We start from the raw sequence: 27966 nt of genomic DNA, 5'->3' as shown, positions 1-27966 counted from the left end.
ACTCAAGAACTTGGGAAAATGTTTTTATAGTAAAGGAATCTGGGTTAAACTGCAAAGTAGAAAAAAAATAAATTCGCTTTAAAAATGTTCTGAACTTCAAAGGAACTGCCCTTATATAGAAGGGACTTTCTTGTTCCAGAATCTCATGTGAGCCTCCAGAGCAACTCTTTTGAAAAGAGAACTTGTGTGGAGAAGTATAAACAGATTTGGCCATGTGCCCAGCTCGGCTCAGGGCCACGTTCCTCTGATCCGGACTGCATTCAGCTTGCTTATAATGCTCCTGTTAATACCTCCTCACAGCTAGAGGAGCTCCAGTGAGAGAGAGCCAAGGTTCAGGTTCACGAAAGAAATAATGAGAGAGAACGGAGAGTCAGCAACTTGAAAGAGGCTGTCCTGGATGAGGGTGGGGGTAGCTGCGGGAGGGGAGGCGTTCCTCCAAAGTTCTTAGCCACCTCTGTCCTTTCGTGGTGCAGTGAGTTAGAGGCCATGTGCAAGCACAAAGGCTTTCTGTTTTATTATTTTTGAGACTGGGTCCCTCTGTGTAACCAAACCCTGGCTGGCCTCCAAGTAGCTATCCTCCTGCCTCAGCCTCCGAAGTCCTGTGATTATCCGGTGCACCGGTCACAATCCCATGGTTCACCCTGCACGCTCTTCTTTGAGTGCCCTGTCTACACTGGAGTGTCTGTGTGCGTCTTAGAAAAGTCTGGTGAACTAATGGGGACTGGCCTCGGGAGCAAGTGCAGCAGAGCGCGGCCCAGCGCGGGATGGGCCAGGAAGAATGGGCTTGCGCACCATCTCGCAGTTGGCCGGAGGCCAGGGCCGGGGACTCTGGGCGCAAAGGCAGTAGGCGCCCCGCCACGCGGGCGGCTGGTGCAATCCCCTGCTCTCTTGCGTTGACAGCCAAGGCGGGTTGAAATTCTAAACTACAGGAGGAGCAATTGATCGTAGGCTGTGAGCGCGGCCAATGGGGATGCGAGCTTCTGGGTAAAAGCCAATCAGTACGTGGCCTGACACAGTGGACCAATGGGGCGCCGCCGCTGCGGGCGGGAGCCCGCCCCGCCCCAGCATCCGGAGACGCGGGCAGTTCGCGTGGTCTCTGCTCCTGCCACTTCCCCCGCTGTCGCCTCAGCACCATGGACGCCGCCAAGCAAGTGGTTAACTTTGGGCCCGGGCCTGCCAAGCTGCCGCACTCGGTAAGATGGCCGGGGTTCTGTCGGAGCGCGGGCATCGGGATGCAGGGCGTCGGGATGCGGCTGTCAAGAGACAGACATCGGTGTGCGGGGCTTCGGGATGCCGCCATCGAGATGCAGCTGCTGAGGCCGAAGTGCGCCCCTGTGCAGAGGCCGGCGTGGACTCGGCGGGCCCCTGCAGCCTCAGGCTGGGCCTCCCGGCGGCGTAGCCGCGCCGGCTCAGGCGTGCACGGGCGCGCGTGGGAGTGTGAATGAATGGGAGGTGGCGGGCGGCCCGGGGCGAGCATGTCTGTCTCCGGGGTGGCAAGGCTAAGCTCGGGCGCGCTGGGAACACAGTCCTCAGAATTCGGAAATGGAAAGTTGCCAGCTTCTCCCTCCTCACCCATACCGAACCCACTCAGCCCCTAAGCCTTTCTCCTGGAAACTTGCTGCTCCCTTCCGTGCACCCGGGCTTCTGACACTGAAAGGCTTTGGTCTGTTTGGCCAAGTTCCATTCGCTTGATCCGGGTGCCATCCCGTCCCGCGCGGGTTCCTCTCGCACCCCAGCTGTGCGGAATGAGATGCCTCTCATGGCTTGGAGCCCATGAACCAGCTGCCGAAACTGCTATCTGATAACCGGTTGCCACAACGCTCGGGCATGGCCAAGGATTGTACAATTATCTATTGTTGAACCCTGGCGATCTCCCTGGGACACCGCGGCCTCTGTGGGGTAGGAACAGGATCATGCTGTGTGAGACGGGGAAGGACGCCTTACTTTTGTGGGGACAACTGCACAAGCTGAGAACAGGGCTTATTCTGCGGTCATTGCAGTTCATCTTGCGTGGTGTTCTTTGCTAGAACCGTGGGAACTTCTGCAGGCACCTTCTCCCCTACTTTTGGAGTGAACTGTTTTGTTTTTTTGTTTTCTGGCCGAGTATGGTAAGGCAATGTCTCAGTACAAGCTAGCCCAGAATTTACCTTGTACTGCAGGCCGGTGGTCTTCCTGCCTCCACTTCCCAAGATAGGGTATGTTAGTTACGGTTACTATTGCTGTGATCAAACATCATGACCAAAAGCAAATTGTGGAGGAAAAGGTTTATTTCACTCACAGTTCCATATAACCGTTCATTATTAAAAGCAGTGAGGATCTCTGAGTTCAAGGCCAGCCTGGTCTACAGAGTGAGTTCTAGGACAGCCAGGGCTACACAGAGAAACCCTGTCTCGAAAAACAAAACTAAAACCAAAAAAGCAGTGAGGACAGGAACTGATGCAGGGGCCATGGAGGGGTGCTGCTTATTGGCTTGCCTTTTTTTTTATAGAACCCAGGACCACCAGCCCAGAGATGGCCCCACCCACAATGGGCTGGACCCTCCCTCCTCAATCACTGATTAAGAAAATGCTCTACAAGTTTGCCTACAGCCTGATCTTATAGAGGAAGTTTTTCAACTGAGGCTCCCTCTTTTCATTAACTCTTCTGGCTTGTGTCAGGTTGACATAAAACTAGCCAGCACATAGGGATTACAGGTGTGTGCTAGTAACTTCAATTTAGGAATCTTGATTTAGTTGAATTATAAAGATTAGAGAAGCTTTCAGAATTTTTTTTTGACTGTCACCCATAAAGAAAAATGAAATGTATAAAAATTCTATATGTGAGGCTGGAGAGATGGCTCAGCAGTCTAGCTTTTGGCTAGAAGTCTTTTTCAAAAAAGTGATTTTGGCTATAAAATAAAAAGTTCTATTTTTTTTTAAAATTATGTGTATACATGTGTGTCTGTGTGTGGGTATGTTCCTATGAGTTCAGGTGCCTGAGGAGGCCAGAAGAGTTAAAAGGTGGTTGTAAGTCAGCTGATTCGGGAACTGGAGATCAAACTCCAGGCTCCTGGAAGAGCAGTTTGTGCTCTTAACAGCTGAGCCATCTCTCCAGTTCTGGCTATAAACTTACAGATGTGTTTTTCAAGGAATGCACTTAGAAAAACACAGGGGGAAAAAAACCAGGGCTGGAGAGATGGCTCAGCAGTTAAGAGTGGAGGGACCTGACTTGGGTTCCTGGCACCCACTTGGCTGGTTCACAACCTCTTGTAACTCCAGCTTCCAAGTATTGGATGCCTTCTGGCTTCTGAGGGTAGACACACAAATAAATGAACAATAATGTAAATCTAGATCAATAAAAATCAGTGTAAGGATGATTTCAGGTGGTTAGTAAAGGGATCTGGTAGAGAGCTCCTGCTTCTCATTTGCAAAGGCAAATGTTTGCTTTGCCTTTTTGATCCTCCTGTTTGATCCAGGCACACACACAAATCAAGATTCTGTTGCAGGCCAGTGTTGCTTTTACTATGTGAATGTATTCACTAAACTTTACTCAATGTTTTTGATTGGTGTGATAGCTTTCTATCTATCTATCTATCATCTATCTATCTATCTATCTATCTATCTATCTATCTATTATCTGGCACAGTACAGTATTTCAACATATAATTTAATGATGTCTTGGTGTCTTTTGTTTTCTTTAAGCCAGATTGCCAGGTGGGGTTTAGACCTTCTTCAGTCTTCCACTAGTTAGGATTACAGAACTCCTAACAAGACCAATTCTTAGCTAGTATCTCTTTTTGTTTGTTTGAGACAAGGTCCCATTATAGAGCCCTGGCTGACCTGTAACTAATAATTTAGACCAGGCTGGCTTTGAACTCACAGAGATCTGCTTATTACCTCTGCTTTCCAAGTGCTGGGATTAAAGGCGTGTACCACCAGGGTCTCTATAGAGTTTTGGCTATCCTGGAACTCACTCTGTAGACCAGGTTGGCCTCAAACTTACAGAGATCCTCCTGCTTCTGCCTCTTGAGTGCTGAAATTAAAGGCGTGCATGAGCATGCCTGCTGAGCCTTTCTTTATTATGGCCATACTTTATTTACCTGCAAGGACCTATCTCGTCTCAGTAACAGTCAACATATGGACAATCTTATTTAAGCAAACTGAGATTCTCTCTCTCATAGTTTAATACTGATTTTTAATTTTCTGTTTTAGATCAGAAGAACATATATCTTATTTTCTGTTTCTCCCTCCATCCCCCCTTCCACCCCTTCTTCCTTTCCTTCCCCTCTCCTGATTTCCTTTCTTTTAGTGCTGGGATCGAATCAAGGGCCTCCATCGTACCCAACACGTATTATACCACTGAGCTGCATCCCTGGCTTCTGTTTCCCATTTCCTTATAGGGGAATTGATACTGCTTATCTGATTTAATGAGACATTTTTGTGAATGATGAGTTTCCCCATTAATGTCACATCAGTAAATCCCCATGGCCCTTCAAAGGCTGCCTTATCAGAATGGAATAATAGTAAGCAAAATCAAGATGTAGCCCACAACTGAGAGAAAATCTTCCTTTCAGCCTGGGCTGGATACATTTTCTCTTTCTGCCACCTTCTCCCTCTTCCCTTCCTCCACTTCCCCCCAGCTTTACTGCAGATTAATCCCAGGGCTTCCTATGTGCTAGGCAACTGCTCTGTCATTGAACTTGATGTAGTATAGCATGGCCCCAGCTCCTAGAGTTTAATTCATAGCATCTTCTTGCCCATGCCACCTATCAGAATCTACACTTTAGCCAGCACCCCCCTCCCCATGAGAAACTGACCTGCCTGTATGATTTGGACATAACTAGGTTTTGTTCCTGTTGGTTCCTGAACTGAGAACTTTACATGTTTAATAAATGAGCTTTAAGAGAGAGGTGAACGAGATTTGTAGGGGACACAGTCTCTTGAATCGATCATGTTGCCCAATTTCAGGCCCAGCCTGTGGAAGTTGTACTGGTGAGGCTCTGAGAAGCCCAGCTTCTGTTCCCATGCACTGCCAAGCCCCTTCCCTCAGCTTCTCAGAGCCTCACCGGTATATGTGAAGAAGGGAAGCTGTGCACAGCATGTTGAATTCTTTTCTTTTTCTAGGTGTTGTTAGAGATACAGAAACAGCTACTGGACTACAAAGGACTTGGCATCAGTGTGCTTGGTAAGATTTACTTTTGGATTCTGTTACTATCCCAGTTTAAGAAGGAACAGAAATGCCTCCAGCCCAGGCTTTACTCTGAGCGGTCTTCCTATAGACTGTTATAGGTACATTTAACTTCAGTGTCCTGGGTGCATGTTGCTGGAGTCAAGACTGAACACAGCCCAAGTGCTGGTGAGAAGTTTAGACAAAGCTCACTGCTTCCTAATTGGTTTTTACTGATCACCAGCTGTGGGATTAGCCGATATTATACATTTGCATAAGGGTGCCATCAAGGGTCTGTAATGTTGCTTCACCTTCAGTGTAAAGTTTTTATTATACTTAAATAAGAACTTATAGAAATTAAAAAGTTCACAAGCCTCTGAAAATCTTGCTCATTAATAATTTCTTTATTAGACTTTTGCTCCTGTGTTGTTTAGGAAGAGGACGTCCAAGCTCTTAAGTTTTATGTTTATATTATTTATTTATTTTTCTTGCATGTTCCACAGGTGGCACTGTGTGAAGGGACTTCAGGGTTAGCTGTCTGTGTCTCTAGTTTGGGAGAAAGAGAATGAGCAGGGTCCGATAAGAACCCAATGATCAGTTAATGTGGCACTTGAAAAATCACTGCACTGTGACTACAAGACCGATATGTTCACAGTTTCAATATTAGGGTGAATTGTCCTTTACATTAAGTGTGCATGTGTCCACCATCTGAACTCGGGGCTTTCTTATGAATTATTTTTTCGTAAATTTCACAAGCATTCTGTTCAGTATTATACTCTGTTGTTTCTTTGCTTCCACAGAAATGAGTCACAGGTCATCAGATTTTGCCAAGATTATTAACAACACGGAGAATCTTGTGAGGGAATTGCTGTAAGTTTTTACAAGTATTTTTTAAAAAAATACTGATTTTATTTTATGTGTATGTATGTCTGAGTGTATGTGTGTGCATCTCTTGGGAGCCTGCAGAGGTCAGACTAAGAGTTAGAGCCCCTGGAACTGTAAATATAGATGGCTGTGAGCCACCATGTGGCTGCTGGGAACCGAACCTGGGTTCTCTGCAAGAGCAGTAAGTACTCTCAACCACCGAGCCAGATCTCCAGCTCCTTATTGCTGAAGACTTTTTATTTTAGAAGACCAACTTGTTAGTTTTGTGCTGTATGCCATAAACCTAGGTATCTATTACATTATTTTCTGTATTATATACTTTGTTCAGAAAGTCCATAATAAAAAAAAAAAATCTCAAGTACTCTCAAATTCCTTATTAGCACATATTGCCTTTGACTTGTTACCATGGCTACATTTCTGTGGTTGCTTTTGTTTTATGTGACATTTCTAGAGATAGGAGATAATTGTATCTAGGAAAGGTTTCTCAGTACAGGGCATGAGGTGTTTGGCAGATTAATTGGTTTGAAGAGGATTTATTGACAAAGAGATGGTCACCATTGTCAACATAACTAATTTAGTAACAGTCCTGCCACTTGAAGTCACCTGGATGGGGTGGCTATTAAAATTGAAGGCCAGCTTAGGTTTACTGAATTAGACTGTCTGGAGAAACTTTCACAGGTGTTTCCAGGAATTTTAGGAACTGCTGGTCGTCTGCTGGGCTTGTCCCTCTCCTGTCTGCCTCGCTAGCTTCTGTGTCACAGTCACAGACCAGTGCTGTCCTTGATGGGGGGACATTTAGAACCTTAGCGTAGGCCACATGGCTAAGAGGCTCTTCTGAGGGAACCCTTGTTTGCTTTATAGTTCTCTCCTAAGTAAGTTTCTGTCCCATGCCCCTGCCTGTGGGTAACATAAACCTGGAGCCCTGGCTTCTGCCAGCCCTTCCTGGTGCTAAGACCCTCATGCTTGGCATGGCCTAACACCTCTGTCTTAGCGTTAATATCGATGGGATGAAACACCATGATCAAAACACAGCTCGGGGAGGAAAGGGTTTATTTGGCTTACACTTCCACATTGTAGTCCATCACTGAAGGAAGACAGGACTGGAACTCAAAGAGGGCAGGAGCTGATGCAGAGACCATGGAGGGGTGCTGCTTACTGGCTTGTTCTCCATGGTTTGCTCAGCCTGCTTTCTTACAGAACCCAGAACCACCAGCCCAGGGGTGGCTCTGCCCACAGTGGGCTGGGCCCTCCTACATCAATCACTAATTAAGAAAATGCCCTACAGGCTTGTCTACAGCCTGATCTTAAAGAGACATTTTCTCAGTTGAGGCTCCCTCCATTCTGATGACTCTAGCTTATGTCAACTTGGCTTGCCAGCTAATTGAGCTGACTGTAGGCCAAGTACAAGATGCGTTCATAACACCTGTCCTCCATGCTCCTGCCACCTTGCCAGCCCCTTCTGTTTTGTTCTGATGCTGGACGTCTGTCCTTTGTCCATTCATTCCTGAGCTCTGACTATTACAAAGCCTGGGGTCTCTGCATTCAGTCTGACCATCCTTTCCATCCTGAAGTCAGAGCACTTTTCACTTAGTCCTGACTTGTGTTTGGTTTTTGCTTACTCAGCTAGGTCTAGAGTTGTCAAAGATGGACACCTCTTAGTGATGCCTGGCTCAGTATGGTTACAGGTGATGGATCCGATTCACCAACTTAAGCAAAAGTAGGAATGTCTGCCTTGTGGTAGCCAAAGAAGGACATAGGAGCCCTGTTGGCACCAGGAGGATCTAAGGCCCTCTTTACCTGTGTGCCAGCTTTGCCAGGAGGCCACCGGTATTTGCAAGATTAGTACCTCTCTGTGATTTTGAGCAAAGATCTCAGCCAGATTCCAACAGCAGCTTTATACACTGCTCATCTCCTGGGTTGGGGCAGCCATAATTGAAATCTGAGTGTTGAGAAGCAGAAAAGTGTGATTCCCTAAAGGAAAGTAGGCCATTAGTAAGAAAAGGAAGAAGTCACTATAGGTTTCTACCATCGTCACCAATCAATGTCAAAGAAACCAGTAAATAAATGATTAAATTGGGTAAGAGAGAGTGATAGTGAGACTTCACTGTATTTCTTTTTCTTTTAAGGTACACACACACACACACACACACACACACACATATATATTTATTTGTGTGTGTGTGTGTGTTTGTGTGTTCATGGAGGCCAGAGGAGGACATCAGATACTCTGGAGCTGGAGTTAAGGGCAGTTGGGAGCTGCCGGATTTGGGTGCTGGGAACCGAACCCAAGTCCTCTTGCAGTACACGCACTTACCACTGAGCCCTCCCCCAGCCTCTGTAGAGTAAGACCAAAAGTATGCACTTGGTCCAGCACCCCTCATTCTCTGTCCTTGATGTGCGCGCTTCTGTATTTACTGTCCCTTGTTTTTATGTGCAGGGATGTTCCCAACAACTACAAGGTGATCTTTGTGCAAGGAGGTGGGTCTGGCCAGTTCAGTGCTGTCCCCTTAAATCTGATTGGCCTGAAAGCTGGAAGGTGTGCCGACTATGTGGTGACTGGAGCTTGGTCAGCCAAGGCTGCAGAAGAAGCCAAGAAGTTTGGGACTGTGAATGTCGTCCACCCGAAGCTTGGAAGTTACACAAGTGAGTTCGGGGAGGTGAATGGTCGGTGAGGTGGTGACTGGCCACGACCCCTGCTGTTCCCTTGTTGCTGTCCTCTCGTCAGCAGTTACTGATGTCACTTCGATTGTAGCTGTGCTCGCCTACTAACTACTGTAGAATGATGAGGGTCTGGCTTGACTAAAAGCCCAGGAGCCAGTTTGGTTCTTGGTATGGGGGCCTCAGAGGCCCCATGATGCTGCCCATGTCCTTGTCACCCCTTGTCTCTTTCACAGTAGACTGTAGTCCAGAAAACAGTCCCTTATCTAGGAAGATGGCTGCATTTGGGCTCATACTCTCCCAAGTTTCAGTGCTCTTGCTGGAACATCCCCATAACAGTACCACGTGCCCTGCTGTGAATTCGTCACTGACTCTGCCTGAGTCACAGTTTACCCCCAGGGATGTGGATTTGATGGGCTTTGCTGGAACCACATGGGCCCTGAGTGGGTAAGCACGGGGGTCCCGAGAAGAAGCCAACAGGTGTAGGGCAGATGGCTATTTGATGACAAGGAAACTTTCTGGTAACCTCCATCTTCTTTGCTGGTTCATTTGATTTGTGTTTTTGAGACAGGATCTTTCCATGTACTCCTGGATGACCCGGTAGTCTTATATTTTTGGTTGTGAGTCTAACCTTTTAAGGGCTGAGCCATCTCTCCAGTCCGACTTGGTAGACTCGATGGAGGACAGGCTGGCCTTGGACTCAGAGCAGCCCTTCTGCCTTAGCCTCCCAAGTGCGGGATCACACATGTGCACCAGTACACTTGGCCCCTCTGTGCTGCATTTGAATGTTATTTGTGCCCAGTAAATTCAGAGGGTGTGACGGATCATCTTTAGCTGTTTGTGGTGATGTTGGCAAGAGAAGGTGGACAGGTGCTTGAACTTGCCAAGTACTTTGGATTCAGTAACCTGTCTCCTGGGTGATGTTATCTACATATGGAAAAAGGAAGGAAATATGCAGAGCCTCAATTTGCCGTCTATGACAGAAATTCCAGACCCAAGTACCTGGAACCTCCACCCAGACGCCTCCTATGTGTACTTCTGTGCAAACGAGACTGTGCATGGAGTGGAGTTTGACTTCATACCTGACGTCAAGGGAGCAGTGCTGGTCTGTGACATGTCCTCAAACTTCTTATCAAGGCCAGTGGACGTTTCCAAGGTAGAGTATGAAAGGTTGGGTCAGGGAACCAGTGAAGTTTCTTTGAAGTGTCTTGATGTATATGCCCATAGGAAAGACCTGGGGGAGTCTGGGGCTGGCAGAGCCCCGCAAGCCAGGGTAGATATCGGCGAGCAGGCCAATAGCTGCTTATTTCATCACTAGCTGTCTGAACATCTAAGTCTGTGGTAATGGTTGCTCATGACCTACATGCCAGGCCTGGGGAACTTGCCTGCCTTTAAGAGTGGCTCTTGAGCTAGGTATGGTGGCACATGCCTTTAATCCCAGCACTCGGGAAACAGAGGCAGGTGAATCTCTGTGAGTTCAAGGTCATCCTGGTCTACAAAACAAGTTCCAGGACAGCTAGAGAAACTTTGACTCAAAAAGCCGGGGGACAAAAAAAGAGTGATTCTTGAAAACTTGTTAGCAAGGACACTGGGAGTGGCATGTTCACTCCAAAGACAGAAGTTACTAAGCCCTGGGGTCTATGAAGAACACCTCATGCCTTTTATCAACCTCAACTCGAAAGTCCACCAACAGCACATACAGACTCTAAGAGTGGTCTGCTAAGGCCAGGTGGGTAAGGGGTGAGGGGCATTGTACCAAGCACATGCAATAAGAGGGGTCTGTAAGGAATTTAAAAACAGCATCCAAGCTAGCCAAATGGTTGTCTGCCTTTAAAATGATTTTTAAAAATTTATTATTTGGTGTGTGTGTGTGTGTGTGTGTGTGTGTGTGTGTGTGTGTGTGTTGTGTGCAAGTTTATGCATGTGTGAGCATGTCAGAGGGTAACTTTATGGAGTCAGGAGTCCGTTCTCCTTGCTCACCTTTATATGATTCCAGGTGGAGCATTCAGGTTACCAGGTTTACATAGGAAGAACCCTTACCTGCTGAGCCATCTCCTCGTCCCTCCCTTTGTGTGTGTGTGTGTGTGTGTGTGTGTGTGTGTGTTGGTGATGGTGTTTTAGATGAAGGTCAGAAATCCTACTGGACAAATTCTAAAAAGAGCTATAACAGTTCTGCCCCCTCCCACTTCCCCTGCCTCTTGTTTTTGTTTTTGAGACAGGGTCTCTATATAGCCCTCGCTCTCCTGGAACTCTCTGTGTAGACCAGGATGGCCTTGAACTCAAAGAGTTCACCATTATGGTGGGCCACCATGCTCAGCTATGCCTCTTTTAAATGTGGTAAAATATACTTAAAGTAAAATTTATTATTTTAGTCATGTTTAAAAAAAATATTTAGGGCCGGGCGGTGGTGGCGCACGCCTTTAATCCCAGCACTCGGGAGGCAGAGCCAGGTGGATCTCTGTGAGTTCGAGGCCAGCCTGGGCTACCAAGTGAGTTCCAGGAAAGGCGCAAAGCTACACAGAGAAACCCTGTCTCGAAAAACCAAAAAAAAAAAAAAAAAAAAAAAAAAAAAATATTTAGGCCAGCCACATGGTGGCTTTAATCCCAGCACTCAGGAGGCTGAGGCAGGTGGATCTCTGAGTTCAAGGCCAACCTAGTCCACACATAGTGTGTTCTAGGACAGCTAGGGCTACACAGAGAAACCCTGTCTTGAAACAATAACAACAACAACAAAATTAAGTCTAAGTATGGTGGCACAAACCTTTAATCCCAGCATTTAGGAGGCAGAGGCAGATGAATCCCTTAGTTTAATGGTAACCTGATTTACATTTTGAATTCCAGGCCAGCCAAAGGTATACAGTGAGAGCTTGTGTTTTTGTTGTTGTTATATTTGTTAGACACACACACACACACACACACACACACACACATATAATTTACCTATTATTATTGTTTTTGTATGTGGATGTACACTTGCTGTGGTGTGCCTGTGGCTGGCAGGTTCTTTACCTGCTGAACTACCTTGCTGGCCCCATTTTGACCACTTTTAGACGTACAGCTCAGTGGTATTAAGCACATTAACATTGCTGTGCAGACTTCGCCTCTGTCCACCTCCAAGAACTTTCAGATTTTGTACTGGAACTTTGTTCCTGTTAAAATGCCACACCCCCAGTCTTTGCCAGCTGCTATCCAACTTTATGAATCCTGTAAATGGGATCATGATATTTGTTCTTTAATGCTTGGCTTACTTCACTAATGTCTTCAAGGTTCATGCTGTGGCATATATCGGAACTCCAGGTTTAGACTAAGATTCCATTATATAGGTCTATGGTATTTGGTTTATAGCCACACCTTATGTTTTTAAAGAAGGGTCTCACTGCATAGCTCATCCCAGCCTGACCTCGAACTTGAAATCCTCCTGTCTCCCTCCTTCTTGGCGGAATTCCACACATTTGTCCATTCCAAATCGTGTCAGTTGTGAACCGTACACCCTTACTTGATTTCCTGGAGCGATATAGAACCTGTATCTTGCACAACAAAATGTCCTCAAGAACCGTTAGCCATTGGCATGTTCTAGAGTTCTCCCTCAGGTGTCTCACCACTCAGGCTGTGTTGCCGAAGCCCCCTTCACGGCAGCTTCTGACTGTCTCTAAGTGGGCGTTTGTATGAATTACTTTTGACCTAATATTAATTTTTAGATTTATTAATTTTATTTTACATGTGTGGATGTTTGGCCTGCATGCATGTATGTGCACCACATGTGTGTCTGGTGCTGGCAGAGGTCAGAAGAGGTCAGTTGGATCTCCTGAAACTAAAGTTAGAGATGGTTGTAAGATCCTTCTGCTTCCATCTCCCAACTGCTGGGATTGCAGATATGCACCACCAAGCCTGGATATTTAGTTAAAACAATATTTTAAGATTTATTTATTTCTTATTATATTAATATTTTGCCTTCATTTATTATATATGTGTACCATGTGTGTGCCTGGAGCTCTCAGAATTGGGTGTTAGATCCCCTGGAACTGGAGTTACAGATGATTGTGAGTCACCATGTGGATGTTGGGAAACATCCAGGTCCACTGTAAGAGCAACAAGTGCTATTAACTGCTGAGCCGTCTCTCCAGTCCTGAGAGGGCCTGTCCTAGAGACTGGTTTGGAAGTAGAACAAGGATTGTGAGAGCATGAATGCCCTGGGACTTCACAGTGCTGTGCACGGGAGGCCTCTTCCTGGCAAAGGCCAGGCCTTGGGTCTCAGCACTCAAAGTGCTGACTTGTTTTGGGTAGAGATTCCTGAAAAATTCTTGCTTTAAAAAAATTGTGCTGCTGCCGGGCGTTGGTGGCGCATGCCTTTAATCCCAGCACTGGGGAGGCAGAGCCAGGCGGATCTCTGTGAGTTCGAGGCCAGCCTGGGCTACCAAGTGAGCTCCAGGAAAGGCGCAAAGCTACACAGAGAAACCCTGTCTCGAAAAACCAAAAAAAAAAAAAAATTGTGCTGAGAGAAGAACTAGACATCAGCACTGCATCTCTTAGGGGTGACCACAGATTCCCTCTAAAAAGCCGATGTTTCTTTCTTTCTTTCTTTTTTTAAGTTTGGTGTGATTTTTGCTGGTGCTCAAAAGAACGTTGGCTCTGCTGGGGTGACGGTGGTGATCGTCCGTGATGACCTGCTGGGGTTCGCCCTCAGAGAGTGCCCTTCAGTCCTTGAATACAAAGTGCAGGCTGGGAACAACTCTTTGTATAACACACCTCCGTGTTTCAGGTAACTGTCTGGGGTGCTGTGGTCTTCCATCAGAGTGGAGGAAAAGCAGAGTGTGCTTGATTAGCCCGTGACCCAAGAGCCTCAAACACAGCTTTGTCTTTGTCCAGCTCGCCTCCTGGCCTCTAGGTACTGTTTGGTCAGTTTTTCTTATTGCCCTTTCTGTGGAGATGCCAATCTTGGTTTTTGCTTGATCTTGATAGTCCAGGCACCAACTGTTGACCATTAACCCACAAGCTCTCTGTAGATAAAGTACCATGGCCTGTGTCTCAGACACACAGGGCAGCTTTCCAGAAGAACAGGGTCAGGCTAGGGTAAGGGTGCCAGAGTTCTCTTTTCTTCTTCCCTCCTGCAGAAAATGCCTCCCACACACACAAGAAAGAGAAGAGTGTGGACTTCACATTCGGTTGGAAGTTCCCCCTGTTGGTTCTCTGTCACTCACATGATACAGAACAGTCTCTGGTGTCCCCCCACTTTGCTTAGCAGTAGTGTTCTGGGGTTAACTCTTCTGGTCACCCTTAACCCTTACTCCTGGAGCTGGACTAAAGATGTTTCTAAGATGCAGGTTGGCCCAGGGGTGGCATGGGGCCCAGTTCTGTCCCACTTCCCTCTGGGGGTTCCAGGCAGTGGGGAAATACCAGTGAACACCAGTCAGGAAGGAGGCCGAAGACAAGGGTGTTACTGGGGACCCCACGGACAGGGTTCCTAGAGGAGCAGTTGAGGTGTCAGGCTTGTGGGGCCGGAGCTTAGAAGGTGGGGCTACATACCTGCCTTACAGCTCAGTCTTTGGGGGGGGGGGGAACACGACGACGGGGGGACACTCTTTAGAAGAGAGAAGGTTGAGACCCAATGTGATGGTATCACCTCCAATCTCAAGACGAGGAGGTAGAGTCAGGGAGATTGCAACTGGGCTGCATAGTGAGACTCTATCTCAAAATCTAAATAATGTGAGAAGGTAGGAGGAGATGGAGTGAAGACTATCCTGGAAATGTGTCCAGAGGCCAACTAAAGAGCCACGGTGAGCAGTACACTCTCGGGCATCTTTTCTGGGGGCTTTAAAGGAACGTGATGAGCGTGTTCATACGCGGTTTGTTAGTGTTTTCCTGAACACCCCTTTAGGAACAGTGGGAGAACAGGCCAGTTATCTGGTGGGAAGCAGAAAAGGCTGGACACGGGGAAAGTCCACATCTCAGCTCCTTGCTAAGCCTCAGCTGACCTTGACCTTCCTCTTTGGCCGTTCCCTGGGATGGAAACCCCCTCTCTAGGCCTTCCCTGCCTGAGGCTGCTGAGCCAGAAGCAGCAGAAAAGGAGCAGTTTCTTCCTCAGATTGGAATAGTCTCTCAGAGCAAGTCAGGGTGGTGAATACTTAGACTGAAACTGAGCCAATGCGTAGGAGGTAAAAGGTAGGGCTGGGTGGAGTCCCAACCCAATTGCTCCCCATCCCCCAGTTTCTTTTCTTTGTGGATGAGACAGAAGAAGAAAACTTTGTGTGCTTCGGTGTGACTTGAAGTACTCGAAGTTCACTGTAGTGCTTTGACATTCAGGGTTAGAAATGGCCCACTGAGAGCCATCTCCTCAGAGACGACTGTGTGCAGGGCAGGGGAGGCACCCAGAAGCATCTCCACTCTGTCCTGTAGGCAGATAAGGATGCAAGCGTGTCCTGATGATGTTCTTTGTTCTGTTTGTTTGGTCAGAGCCAAAAGATTGTGGGCCCTGAGAACTGTTTGACCATTCTGGATAAACTGGGCCATGAGTTGTTACTCAGCAGCCTTAGGCAGGAACTGGGCTGGAATAAAGGGCTATGATGACATTCTTTTTAACCCGTTAGTAACACTCAACCTTGTTAGTGGGTAGAGGAGAGGATAGTAAACAACCTTTCAAACTTCACAAAACACTATTTATACATATTGAGCTGCTAAGCATAGATTGTTTTTATCTCCAATATGAGAAAAAAAATGTCTTATCCAATTATCTTTTTTTTTTTTTTTTTTTTTTTTTTTTTTGGCTTTTCGAGACAGGGTTTCTCTGTGTAGTTTTGGTGCCTGTCCTGGATCTCGCTCTGTAGCCCAGGCTGGCCTCGAACTCACAGAGATCTGCCTGCCTCTGCCTCCCAAGTGCTGGGATTAAAGGCGTGTGCCACCACCACCTGGCTTATCCAATTATCTTAATTCAGTTGGTGAAAATATAAAATGTAGGCATGGAGACATATGTCTGTAGTCTCAGGACTTGAGACAGAAGAATCAGGAGTTCAAGGTCATCTTTGGCTACTTAGCAAATGCAGGGGTAGCATATGGCCTGTGCAGAGACCCTTGAGAGGAGAAGCTGGAACCCTGAGGGTGTGGGGGAATTGACCTCAGGGAGGGACAGCTGCATGACGACTTTCACAAGCTTCTGAGACAGCTACGACACCTGATCCCCAGCCCAGGAGCCCATCTGCAGCCTGGAGTCTTCTGCTGACCTCTTCTAAACTCTGACACGCAGGGTATAATTTATATTGTTTTAAAAATACATAAAAATAACACTCACTCTTAGCAAAAAGTGAACCATTACCAGGGAAACAGTGCCTGCCTATCCAGTCACCCCTCATTAATCATCAAAGACTCATTCCAGGACCCCCAAGGAGTCAAACCTCTTTTTAAACATGGCATAGTATATAGCTATATACATTCTCCTGCATGCTTTAAGTCATCTCTAGATTATTTATAATACCTAATATTATGTAAATGCTTCAAATAATTTATATACTGTATTGGGTAAGAAGTAACGACAAGGAAAAGATTTGTTTATATTCATTCCAGACACCAATTTTGAAATTTTGTCTGTACAAGGTTGGCTGAGTCCACAGTTGCTAAACTCATGAATTTGAGGGGTCAGCTGTATACTGTCATTTATTTGTTTGTGTCAGTGAACTGTGAACAGTGCTGTTCAGACTTGTGTGAATCCCTTTTCAACCCAGCAGTGTACCTTGGGCATTCTGTCACGTTAGGTTAAATGCCTGCCCCCTTTCCCCTTTCTCTTCAAAGCTGCACGCTATTCTAGAGAACAGTCTTGCCGTGGTTTAGTTAGTTCAGGTAGGCTTAAATGGTAAGCCTATTTGGTGTGTGTGTGTGTAGGTAGCCCATTTAGAACTGAAGGCATCAGTTAGTTAAAAGTGTGCACTTACGGTGGAAAGAATCGAGCCCGCATTGTGGATCCACATATTGTTGTACGGCTCCGAGGTTTCAAGAGGTTTGGCTTTGGAGGGTGGAGGTATGAGTTAGTAAGAAAGTGGAAATCCAGAAGACCTTGTGAGAAGCAGTCACAGGGGCCCAACATCAGTGTACACCTGGGAGCTGGGTGGGAAAGCAGGGAGAGCTTCTTCTCCTGGGACTGTCTTTCTGCTGTCTGCAGATCCACCTGCTGCTTACTGAGGCATTGGAGACCCAGGCTAAGGGGCTGCTACAGGTGGTCTGTGGATGTGTGTTCGCTTTCTGCTGTTTAGGCCTGCTCAGATCCTAAGAAATCAGCCAGAGAGTATGGGCAGCAAGCTCAAACACAGGCTCCTATGTTGGTCTTGAGGTCTGACTGAGACTGAGGCCCTTGGTGCTTTGGATTTCTTAGAGAATCCACAGTTTTGAATTACAGGGATAACAAAGTATCGGGTGAAAGTGACCGTGGTTTCCTGAAAGTAGTCAAGACTCTGCTTGGCTCCGGTAGTCTGGTGGGGTGTTGTGTGACTCGTGGGTTAGCAGGCTGTGGATGCTAGGGAGGAGCAGTTTGGGGTTGCATAGATTTTGAGAGCATCTTTAGCTACACAGGGGCACACACAACATGACACACATGCACAGGTGGCCGTTGGGACAGGTTTGGTGGCAGTCCTTCTGCCCCACAGGTAAGCAGGTGATTGAAGCCTATAGTTTCAGACAAAACAGCCCTGGTACTAGGGGAAAGCACTTTGTCTTTGAAGTCAGGCCGACACTAGGGGTAGAATCTTAGCTTTTAGAAGCTGCTTGGGATGGAGGGCTTTAGCCAAGTGAAGCTCTGAGTCTGTTTGTCTGTCTGTAAAATGGGAGAGTGGAGCCTCTGAATCAGGCTCTGTGGTCTGTTATGGACTGGGGCACTGTAGACTTCAGTAAGGCTCCACCCCTTCTTTTCCCCACTCATCCCTCTCCCTCTCCTCTGTCCAGCCACTCAAGGCTGTCTTCTGCATCCCCTTCCTGCCTCTCCTCCATCACCAGCCTGGAGTACTAGGCCCGGGAAGCCTCTGGAGAGGTTCTGGTGTGCTTTTGCATGCTGCCTACTTTTTGTAAAGTGCCCGTGTGTCTACTGTTGCTTTCTGTTGTGCTCTGGAACGAAACTCCTGGGTTCTTGACTTACCTGGTTGAGACAGTGAATGAGCAATCAAATGTCAGAGGTTTCTGAGTGACAGCCCCTTTGACTGTCAGAGCTCTGCAGACCTGGTGATCTTCTATCCTGGCCGAGGGTAACATGTTAGTGAACAGGAAGCAGCCTAGCTGGGGCATCTCCATCCCAGGTTTTTGCTCAGCATTCCTTCCCATGGATACCTTTATCTCACACCTGGAACCCAGCCACACTCTGAAGAGAATGGAGCTGGCAGCTGACCACTTGCAGATTCCAAGCTCAAGGAGTACAGGAGACCTGCTTCTGCTCTGTTTCAGTAAGGGATGTGTGGAACCTTCTTAAAGGCAGCCAGACTGATGGGGAAGCCACCTGCCACTCTCAAATTCTGTGTAATTTCAGTGTAGTTTGGGTAGCTACCAGCTACCATTTGTGTGGGCTACTCCTGCCAGGTCCTGTGCTAAGCATGGGTTTGGTGGGAGATAAGAAGTCTGAATACTTGGCCTAGAAAGGGATGATTCTGTGTTGTGGCTGGGCCTCCTAGAACCAGGAACACAAATCTTTTTTTTTTTTTTAATTTATTTAATTCAGTTAATTTAATTTATTTCCTCAGTTGATGGACATTTAGAGTATTTCTACTTTTTTTTGACATTTGAAGATTTTTTTTTTTATTTTTTAAATTACACTCATGATATTCATTAATTACACTCATGATATTAATCACATTTATGGTATTCATAGATTACATTCGCAGTATTCATTCAAATATATATATATTAATTTTAAATGCCGAATGTCACTTATTAAAGGAGGCAGGAGGTCTTAAATACAGGCTTTCAGCACAATGGGAGAACCCCGGAGGGCAGAAGTTCCAGAAGTTCGATACTGATGTTTTACAATCTTGCCTCTAAGCTGTTAACGCCCATTATTCAGGATACACAGACAAGGAACATCCCTTAAGCATTCAGGAGGGTGGAACCTGGCAGGGAATTAGCATAGGGAGGATATCAAGGTCAAGGTGTGCAAGCAAGGCAACAGTTACCCAAAACAGGGGCCAGGGACCTACAGGTCCCCCTTTTATTAAAAAATGAGCTTCTGACTTGGGTTGCGTGGGACATCAGCAGGTCACCTTATCCGTCATGGAGACGCCTGCCCAGGCCACACAGGTGCTCTGTCTTAGGTTGATGAGTGCCCCCCAGGCATTCCCCGTCTCTAAATACTCATCATACAGGCTCAATCGTGTGTGAGCTGCAGAGTTAACTGCTGCCAAAGATCTCAAAGTGGCGCTGGGCTTGCAGTCTGTGTGTTGGACACAGAAAAGACCAACAGAGGTTCTATCCCACCCAAAGCCAGTAGGCTAAAGGCAACTGAGCCATTCCCTTCCTTAACAAGCCATACTGTACGTTGGAGTCCTTGTAAGATAGTATCCTAAAAGCAACTGGAACTTAAGTTTATAAATTTATAATTTTCAAAGCTAATCGAGATGTATATAACTACTGAATTAAATTTATCATGCCCAATAGAATGAAAGATTAACTAACTGTGGTGGCTACTTTTGTTGCCAGGGTCTCCACTGTGCTAGCTGTAGTAAGCAATTATGGAATGGTAATCCCAGAAACAGTAGCAGTGGTGGCCGCAATTGCTATAACATCAACAGCAGCAGCAGCAGCAGCAGCAGCAGCAGCAGCAGCAGCAGCAGCAATATCAAATTCTCTTCTGGAGTGTGTGGACATCTACTGGCATAGATACAACTCCAGTAATACAAACCGCCAAGGCCCGTTTTTCTTGATCCCAGCACGACTTTAGCTGGCAGCTCTTCTGGAGAATCCAATCTCATGGCTACAGTTCCTAGGTTTACATTAATGCTTGCCAAAGCTGGCGATATTGGGCTCTCAATCTCCATTGGCATCAGAAGGGTAGATTTTTTTCATGAAGACCCATTAGGTCTCTGTCATGTTGGGCTTCAGCAGCAGCCACAGGGCGCGTTCAGTGCTCAGGAATCCAAAGAGGAACTTCATTGTCTTGGGGAAAGACATAAACCAAACTCTGGGGCCACATCAACACTAGATCAGGTCTCCTCCACATGCTAGTAGAAAGATCCTTCCATCGCTCCAGAGGGTAATTTGCAACAGGAGTTCTCCAGTGCTTATTTGCATCTGATACTCCAGCAGAATCCACCAATAAACTCCAGCAGAATCTACCGATAAAAAATTTTAACTATATAAAACAAGGGAAAGAATAGAATGTGGAGAGGAATGATGAGTCCCTAGTTCTCCCTTTTTTACTTTAGTAAAATGTTTGTTTATTTAATATTTCAAATTTTTCTTTTCTTTATTTTTTATTGTTTAAAATTAATTAATTTTTCTATTATCAGCTTGATACAGTATGTATTCTTATCTTAATAGTGAGATGTTTCATTGAGGCTTGCTCAGTAATTGAGTAAAACCGAAATTTATTATAAGCCAGTCGTCCTAGGGACCTCCATGCTATATATATAGCCTCCATAGTTCTGTGGGTTGTAGTCTGATTGTTCTTTATTTTATATCTAGAATCCACTTATGAGTGAGTACATACCATGACTGTCTTTCTGGGTTTGGGTTACCTCACTCAGGATGATTTTTTTTCTAGTTTCATCCATTTGCCTGCAAACCTCATGCTGTCATTGTTTTTCTCTGTTGAGTAGTACTATTCTCACCACCCATTCTCCACTTCTTTTTTTTTTTTTGAGAATAGGGGCTTGCTATGTAGTTCAGATTGGTTTGGAATTCTTATGTAGCCCAGGCTAAACCATCCTGCTGCCTCAGTCTCCCATGTGCTGAGGTTTACAGGTAGGTTGCTCTCCATTTCTGATCCTTGCTTCTCTAGCCAGGATGTTGGCTACTCTATTTAGCTAGGATCTGCTAGCATTCACCTTCCACTTGGAATGAGCGAGTCCAGTTCTGCCCTTTCCCACTGCCAGCTGAGGAAATCCCAGGGAAGTTGCTGGTTGGTCTAGTTAAGTCTCATGCCACCTCTTGTGACCAAGGGGGCAAATCTTGCTGCTGGATCTGCATGTTGGATGTGGGGGTAGAGCTGAGAAGAGCAAGAGAGGTGTCCGCCTCAGGTGTTCTCAGTGGTAAAGACAAGGCTTACATTTTCATAGTGACTAGTCCTGTGTGGAATCCGTGGTGTCTGCCACTGCCTCTGCCCAGTTGCGGGTGCTGACTTGGGGCTCTCGGAGGGAAAAGAAGAACAGTGGGGCTTCCAGCCTTCTAGCATGAGGATCTAAGACATAGACATGCTCACAGAAGTTTAAAATAAAGGAGTGAGTGGCAAGACAAAAGCGAAACCAACCCCCACGACCCTATATGGATCATATGAGCAAGGGACTCTGGGGATTCGGGAGGTGAAGAGTTAGCTTAGGGTGAGGTTGCGGGGGAACAGTCTAAAGCAGTGGTTTACTTACCTGATGCTGCGACCCTTTAATACAGTTCCTTGTGTTGTGAGGACCCCCCAACCATAAAGTTATTTTATTGCTACTTCATAACTCTAATTTTTCTACTATTATAAATCATAATGTAAATATCTGTGTTTTCTGATGGTCTTAGACAACCCCTGTGAAAGCGTTATTTAATGCCTCAGGGTCACCACCCACAGGTTGAGAACCACTGGTCTAAAGAGCTGGAGATGTGTGGTTGGGTGTCATGGAGCATATACAGCAGACCCTAGTGGGACGGTGTGGCATTACGAAGGTGCACTATGTTGCCTCTTTAGAATGCTGCATGAGCTATAATTGTGTTGGCCTAGTCCTTGGTGTGCTCTTCATGTGGTCTGCTTTTATCCATTTGTAATGATGCTAAAAGTGTCAGTGTGACTCCTAATGCCGGTTTGCTTACATGTCCTTTTGACTTTTACACAGGTGAACTTAATGGTGTGTTTTATCCCTGCTTTAGCATCTACGTCATGGGCATGGTCCTGGAATGGATCAAGAACAATGGTGGAGCCGCAGCCATGGAGAAGCTCAGCTCCATCAAATCCCAAATGATTTATGAGATCATTGATAATTCGCAAGGATTTTATGTGTAAGTCAATACATTATATCTCTTGTGAGTTATAAACATTGAGACTTACCTTTTCCCAGGACACTGACATACTGGTGAGTGATGGTCCTATGCCTCATGAGCTAGGGTTGGAGGTAGGGAAATTCCTTGCTCTTGGGAAATTTCAGTCTTTTGAGTCATATCAGCAAAGAGTCTGACCTGGGGAAGTATGCCTTGCAGTCTGGGGTAGGACCCCCTCTCTACACCCTCCCTTGTGACTCTGGAAAATGGTTATAGGAAGCTATCAGCTTTGCCTAAAGCTTTCTATTAGTCCCTCAGGCTGTAAATCCCTACTCCTGATTCCAATCCCTCCATGGGCTTGTGTGCAATACATGGACATTTTGTTTGTATAGGTCATAGGACAACCTCCTTGTCAGTCCTCACCTTCCATCTTGTTTGAAACCGGCTTTCTTTGTTTTTCATAGTTTCATTTACCAGGCTAACAGTCCCTTGAACTTCAGGGGTTCTCTTTCCATCTTACCTTAGAAGCACTGGGACTGCAGATGCATTCTACCCCAGCAGGCTTTATGTGGGCTCTGAGAATTTGAACTCAGGTCCTCATACACTATAAACAATTTGCCCGCTTAGCTACCTCCCTACCGTCCTTCCCCCTTTATCAAATTCACTGCCTCCCTTATTCTAGGACAGGTGTCCCCACCCCTGGCCTGCAGTCTGAATGAGTTTGGCTATGGCAGGGTTGACTTGTATCTAGTTACACACTTTCCTGACAAAGGAATGGGGAATCATGTGTTGATCACTGGCTGCGTTTGTGAGGTCTACAGATAATGCACAGATCTTGAAGGTGCTTCCTGGGGCCACTGTAATAAAGCACCCATGAACTTGGCAGCTTCAAACAATAGAAATTCTCAGTTTTAGAAGCCCAGAATTCAATATGAAGATATTCTTGATTTGATTCCCTCCAGAAACTCTAGGGCAGACTCTTTCTTCTCCTCCAGATTGTTCCTGGCTTAAGCTGCATCATCTTGGTCTTTAGTGGCCTTTTCCTTTCTTGTTTTTCTGTTTTGTGAGAGTGAGCCAGTGGATTTAGGTATCCCCAATACTTCAGGATGATTTTGCTATTGTATTGAGACATGTTTGCACTATGTATCCTGGGCTGGCCTTGAACTTTCTGTGTCGCTCAGACTGGCTTTGGATTTGCCCTGCTGCCTTTCCTTCCCAAGGGCTGGGCTTGTGGGCATGGGCTGACACCCACCTGTGCTGTATGGTAGCCTCATGTCAAGATCATCATCATCATTTTGTTGGCAAAAGACGAGTTTTCCAAATAGGTCAGATTCATGGGTTCCAGATGATGAGAGATGGACATGTGTCCACTGTCCAACCTGTCCCAACAGGCTTCTTGCCATAATGGCAGATGGGAGGCACCTACGGCAGTACCTGGGACTTAGAAGCATCATGGGTAATAATGACATTTGATCTTCCCTAGCCTTCAAGGTGGGCACAGATGTACACAGATATATCATGTGGTATGTGAATGTGTTGTTTCTATATCCAATTCTGTGTATATATATAAACATTTATATTCACTGAGCAAGCCAGGACCTCCTTTATTTTTTTATTTTTATTTTTTATTTTTTGTTTTTTTTTTTGAGACAGGGTTTCTCTGTGTAGTTTTGGTGCCTGTCCTGGATCTTGCTCTGTAGACCACGCTGGCCTTGAACTCACAGAGATTCGCCTGGCTCTGCCTCCTGAGTGCTGGGATTAAAGGTGTGCACCACCACCACCCAGCCAGGACCTCCATTTTTAATGATCATGATTCTTTGAGGCTTAATCTGTTGTAATAGATATATCTGCCTAAAGTAACTTGCACTCCCTGTGAGTATTTTGTGGGCCACACGCAATAGAAAAGAATGATGCTGCAATCCTAACTTAGACTTGTAATTTTTACCCAAGACTTTCTGAGTTTGTGTGGGTGGAGAGTATGGATGCGTTCTTGGATAACTGGGCTAATAAAACATGCTGCTATTCCCCTCCCCCTAAAGTGCCTGTGTCTGCTTGTGGGAGCTCTTGGCTTGCAGTGGCTGGGTAGCCACAAGCTGGGGTTAAGAGGGGTACCCCCTGCCTGGCTCTCCATGGTCGCTAGGTATCTGAATTCAAGTCTTCATGCTTGCATCGCAGGCCATTGGTTGACTGAGCCGTCTCCCTATCCCCCATAGCTATTTTTCTAAAACACAAATCGATTACTGGGCAAACTCACTGCTCCTCGTCATTCAGGGATCCAGTCAAATGCCAGAAGAGTGTCTGCAGGCTCTCCATGGGCCAGGCCTGTGTGCCTCCAGCCACTCCTGCCAGGACTCAACATGCTGACTCAGCCAGAGTGCGGCAGCCACCTTCTCCATACATGCTGTCTTCCCCTTCCCCTCTGCCCCCTCTGCTCCTCATTCCCTACTTCCACATGCCCCCTCTTTGACACCTCTCATCAAGATTACCTGTTTGGAACTCCGTCTCCGCGGCCCTCTCCAGCTAATTGCTCTCCTCACTCGGAAATAAAATTTCTCTCTACCATCTTTCTCTCGGTTGAAAACAACTGATCCCCTTCTTTTCTTCTCATTTGTGTGTGAGGGACTTGCCATTATGATGTATAATGTATTTGTTACCTGGTGATTTAATCTTCAGTTTTGAACTTTTATGATATGATTGTTTTGAGTTATTTTTTCCTTTCATGAAGGGGTGGATAATTTGGGGGCATGAGCTGCAAATCCAGATCTTTGAGTCTTTTAAGTCTTCGGCCACCTGTAGGCCCAGCTCATCTGCAGCCTTTCAGAAAGAGCTGCACACTTGTGCTGTGTGGCTGACACACGTTGGAAGCCATGTGAATGACCCACTGAATTGTCACAGATAGTGTGAAGCACAGATAGTGTGAAACAGAGACGTTGTTGTTGCTAATATTCAAGTGAAGGGCTGAGTCTGACAGGAATTAGGTAAAAGTCATACAAGTGAATGCTAACCTGTATGAGTGACTTCTTTTTTTCCTCTGGGTAAATTATAATGTTCTGAGGAAGAGTTTTTTTTTTTTCCATTTAATTTCCTGTTGTGGGTCTTTTTTAACTCATCCATTTGTTTTATTTTTGAGACAGGGTCTCATTTAGCCCCAGCTGGCCTTGAAATCACTATGTGGCTATGGATGGCCCTGAACACTGGTCCTCATGGTTCTGTTTCCTGATTGCTGTGATTATAGGCTTGTACCACCAAAACCTAGAACCTTCTACATGATATGTACTCTGTCAGCTGAATGACAGCCCCAGCCCTAGAGACTGTTTAAAAACTATAGATTTGTTTATGACATTATACCCGTGAGAAATACAGCTGGACTAATAACCATGCTTTTCAGATGTCCAGTGGAGCGCCAGAGTAGAAGCAGGATGAATATTCCATTTCGCATTGGCAATGCCAAGGGAGACGAGGCTTTAGAAAAGCGATTTCTTGATAAGGCAGTGGAACTCAACATGATCTCCTTGAAGGGACACAGGTAAGCGCACTGCATCTCCAGGCATGTTGGAGGCAGAATGAAACAAACCCAGGACCTTGCACAGCCTGGAGCCGTGGCTGCAGACTTGCTGGGGCATAGACCCACTTCAGGCTGGCTTGTGGTGCATCTTGCATAGGTTGCATCCACACTGAAAGTGCCTGTGGTAGGACTTGCCTGCTCCACTCTGGTGTTAGACCAGCACTGGGCTCAGCTGAACATCAGATACCCTGAGCAATAAATGTCCTCACACAGGAGACGTGCAGCAGCTGAGTGCTCAGTCTGTCTGGTTGGAATCGTTGCAAAGCCTAGCTAGTGGTATCACCCCAAACCCAGAGTCACCCTCTTCGTCTGGCTTTTTTTTTCTCCCCTTATTTAGTTTCTTCTTTATCAAAGGTAATAGTTTGGGTATGACCAAAGTCCAGTGTATGCATGTATGGAAATGTCAAAGTGAAACCCATTAATTTGTACAAATAATGTTAATAATTACTCTAAAAATGTGGCTAGTTTGAGGTAATCCAGTATGAGCATGGTGGATGACCTTCACTGCACAAGGGATTTCCTTAATGACTCAGAAGCCTCTTGCTACCTCCTGGGGATGGTTTGCAGGCGGGAAGCTGAGCATTCTGGCCTCAGAGTTGCAGCTCTTAGGAGGGGTAGTTAGTTGAAAGTGTGTTGTGCCGAAATAGATGTCTTTTAAATTTCACTTTTTTCTGTGTTGTTAAGAATCAAGCCTGAGTCTTCTGTATCGTAGGCAAGGGCTTTAACCCTGACATGCCTTCTCCTCATGATATTCTCAGTCTTCATGGTGGGGTCTCTGTTGTTCTAGGTCAGTGGGAGGCATCCGTGCCTCTCTGTATAATGCTGTCACAACTGAAGATGTGGAGAAGCTGGCTGCCTTCATGAAGAACTTTTTGGAGATGCATCAGCTGTGAACATGACTAGCTACACTCTGCCTGTGAGCAGCATGCAGAGTCCAGAGTAACTTGGGATTGATTGGCTACAGAAACTTAACAGACCTGGATTTTTTTTCCCAAATACATACTTATTACAGATTCTTCTTCCAAGAATAACAACTAAACATCCGGGGCTCTGCAGAACTGATGAGACTACCAGCTAACGGCCGCCTTCTTTCTGACTTGACCTGGAGGCAGCGTCAAAGCTTTCCTGTTGCTGTCCTAACAAAGTCAGCCTGGCATCTCTGCTGCTCCTGTCTCTAGGTGGATTGCAGTCCTTGCCTTGGACTTTGTTCTGACAGTTCTGATTAGTTATTTTTGGGTTCACAGGAGCATACCACAGGGAGGTTGGGGGCGCCGTGTGCTGGCTCTGACAGCAGGGGTTTGCTGGGTTCTGCAGCTGTTGGTTAAAGTCAACAGTGGCTCTTTGGAGCTTTTTGGATCTCAATACTGCTATTCTCAGAAAGAGATAAAAGTGACGTACTATAGGAGTGCTTATATAGTGAATGTGTGTTTTTAACACTGTATGGTTTGTATCTGTGCCTTTATATTTCTAATGAAACAGTTCTGAAGATGCTTTTAGAGTTTGTTCAACTTTGTGCATGACTGCCCTCTGCTATGGACAGTTGCACCCTCTCACCTACTCCTTTTTAAAGCTGCTTCATAAGAAAGACCTAGAAGTTCCCCAGTTTCACTTTTCCTATCCTTACCAGAAGTAGAAGAAATGGTTGGTTCTTTGCTTTTCGATTAGGCTGTTAAACAAAAACTCAGTTACCCTTTCACCCCTGTGAACTGTGTTCACATGGCTGTTTTTATGGTTTGACCAGGGCAATACTACACATTCCAGATCTTTGCCGAGGTCTTTCCCCATTGTTCATGTGTTGTTAGTGTTTTCTGTTGACTGTGTAAAGAATAAAGTCCTAAAGCAACTAAACCATTGCCTGTGAATTCTTCTGTTTGCCTTTTAGACATTCGGACAGGAAGCCCAGGACCTAAAGTAGCCTGTGATAGAGCAGTTTAGTCCAGACAAAGGTGTCAGGCTAGCTCTCATGCAACTCAGTGTGGTTGCTTACCTCTTCCTTTTGCAACAGGCACAATCAGCAGAGTCCCTTCCAGCACAGCTCCCAGTATGCACTTTTGTGAACTCTGTCCCTGTTAGTCCAGAAAAAAGCCAGCAGAACGGTTTTGAGCTCTTCCTGGTTCATGTGATTGCGCAAGGAGAAGACACTGATTGATTGGTCCTCCTGGTCAGGTTTGACCTTCTCATTTGTAGAAGGATGGAAACAATACACGGTATTGCAGGATGCCTGTAATTTGAAGTGCTTGAAAACAGGTCTTGTTTTGGGGTGTGACAAACCATCACAGTGTTCTGCAAATGCCAAGAGCCAGCCTGTGGAATCAACTAAGGGTCCACAAACAGCACTAGTGCTCAGAACTAACCCCCCTTTTTGTTGTCAACTCCCATTGTCTCAACCCTTCATGTCACAGCCAGCCCTGCTGTGACAGCCCTTGGATTATTTCAGCACCTGTCTCTGCCCCATCCACCCTCTCAGCACAGCCACTTGGACTGACTTTCTGCTGTGTTTGGCTGCATGAATGATCAAGGCTTTGTAGTGTAGCAGTCAGAGCTTCCTAACCTCTGCCTGGCTTCCTGTCTGCTGTGCT

The 27966-nt window shown here is 46.1% G+C and overlaps 1 protein-coding gene and 1 non-coding gene across 2 annotated transcripts; one reads left to right on the top strand and one right to left on the bottom strand.

Annotated features, from left to right (window-relative positions):
- The first annotated feature begins 1041 nt into the window (after nucleotides 1-1041).
- On the top strand, nucleotides 1042-27235 carry Psat1 (phosphoserine aminotransferase 1). Its single transcript, XM_006970135.3, has 9 exons — nucleotides 1042-1193; nucleotides 5103-5163; nucleotides 5946-6015; nucleotides 8468-8673; nucleotides 9672-9844; nucleotides 13278-13447; nucleotides 21715-21843; nucleotides 25211-25348; nucleotides 26175-27235. Exons 1-9 carry the CDS (start codon nucleotides 1134-1136, stop codon nucleotides 26278-26280), a joined length of 1113 nt encoding a protein of 370 aa, XP_006970197.1. The 5' UTR covers nucleotides 1042-1133; the 3' UTR covers nucleotides 26281-27235.
- Nucleotides 10797-10860, bottom strand: LOC121826976 (U7 small nuclear RNA). Its single transcript, XR_006069127.1, has one exon. It is a non-coding gene; the product is annotated as a U7 small nuclear RNA (small nuclear RNA).
- Nucleotides 27236-27966: the final 731 nt, after the last annotated feature.

This window comes from Peromyscus maniculatus, chromosome 1 (assembly GCF_049852395.1).
Source record: "Peromyscus maniculatus bairdii isolate BWxNUB_F1_BW_parent chromosome 1, HU_Pman_BW_mat_3.1, whole genome shotgun sequence".
In the NCBI taxonomy this organism is placed as follows: domain Eukaryota; kingdom Metazoa; phylum Chordata; class Mammalia; order Rodentia; family Cricetidae; genus Peromyscus; species Peromyscus maniculatus.
Note: the sequence above shows the minus strand (reverse complement) of the source record. Positions and strands in the feature narration are given on the sequence as shown.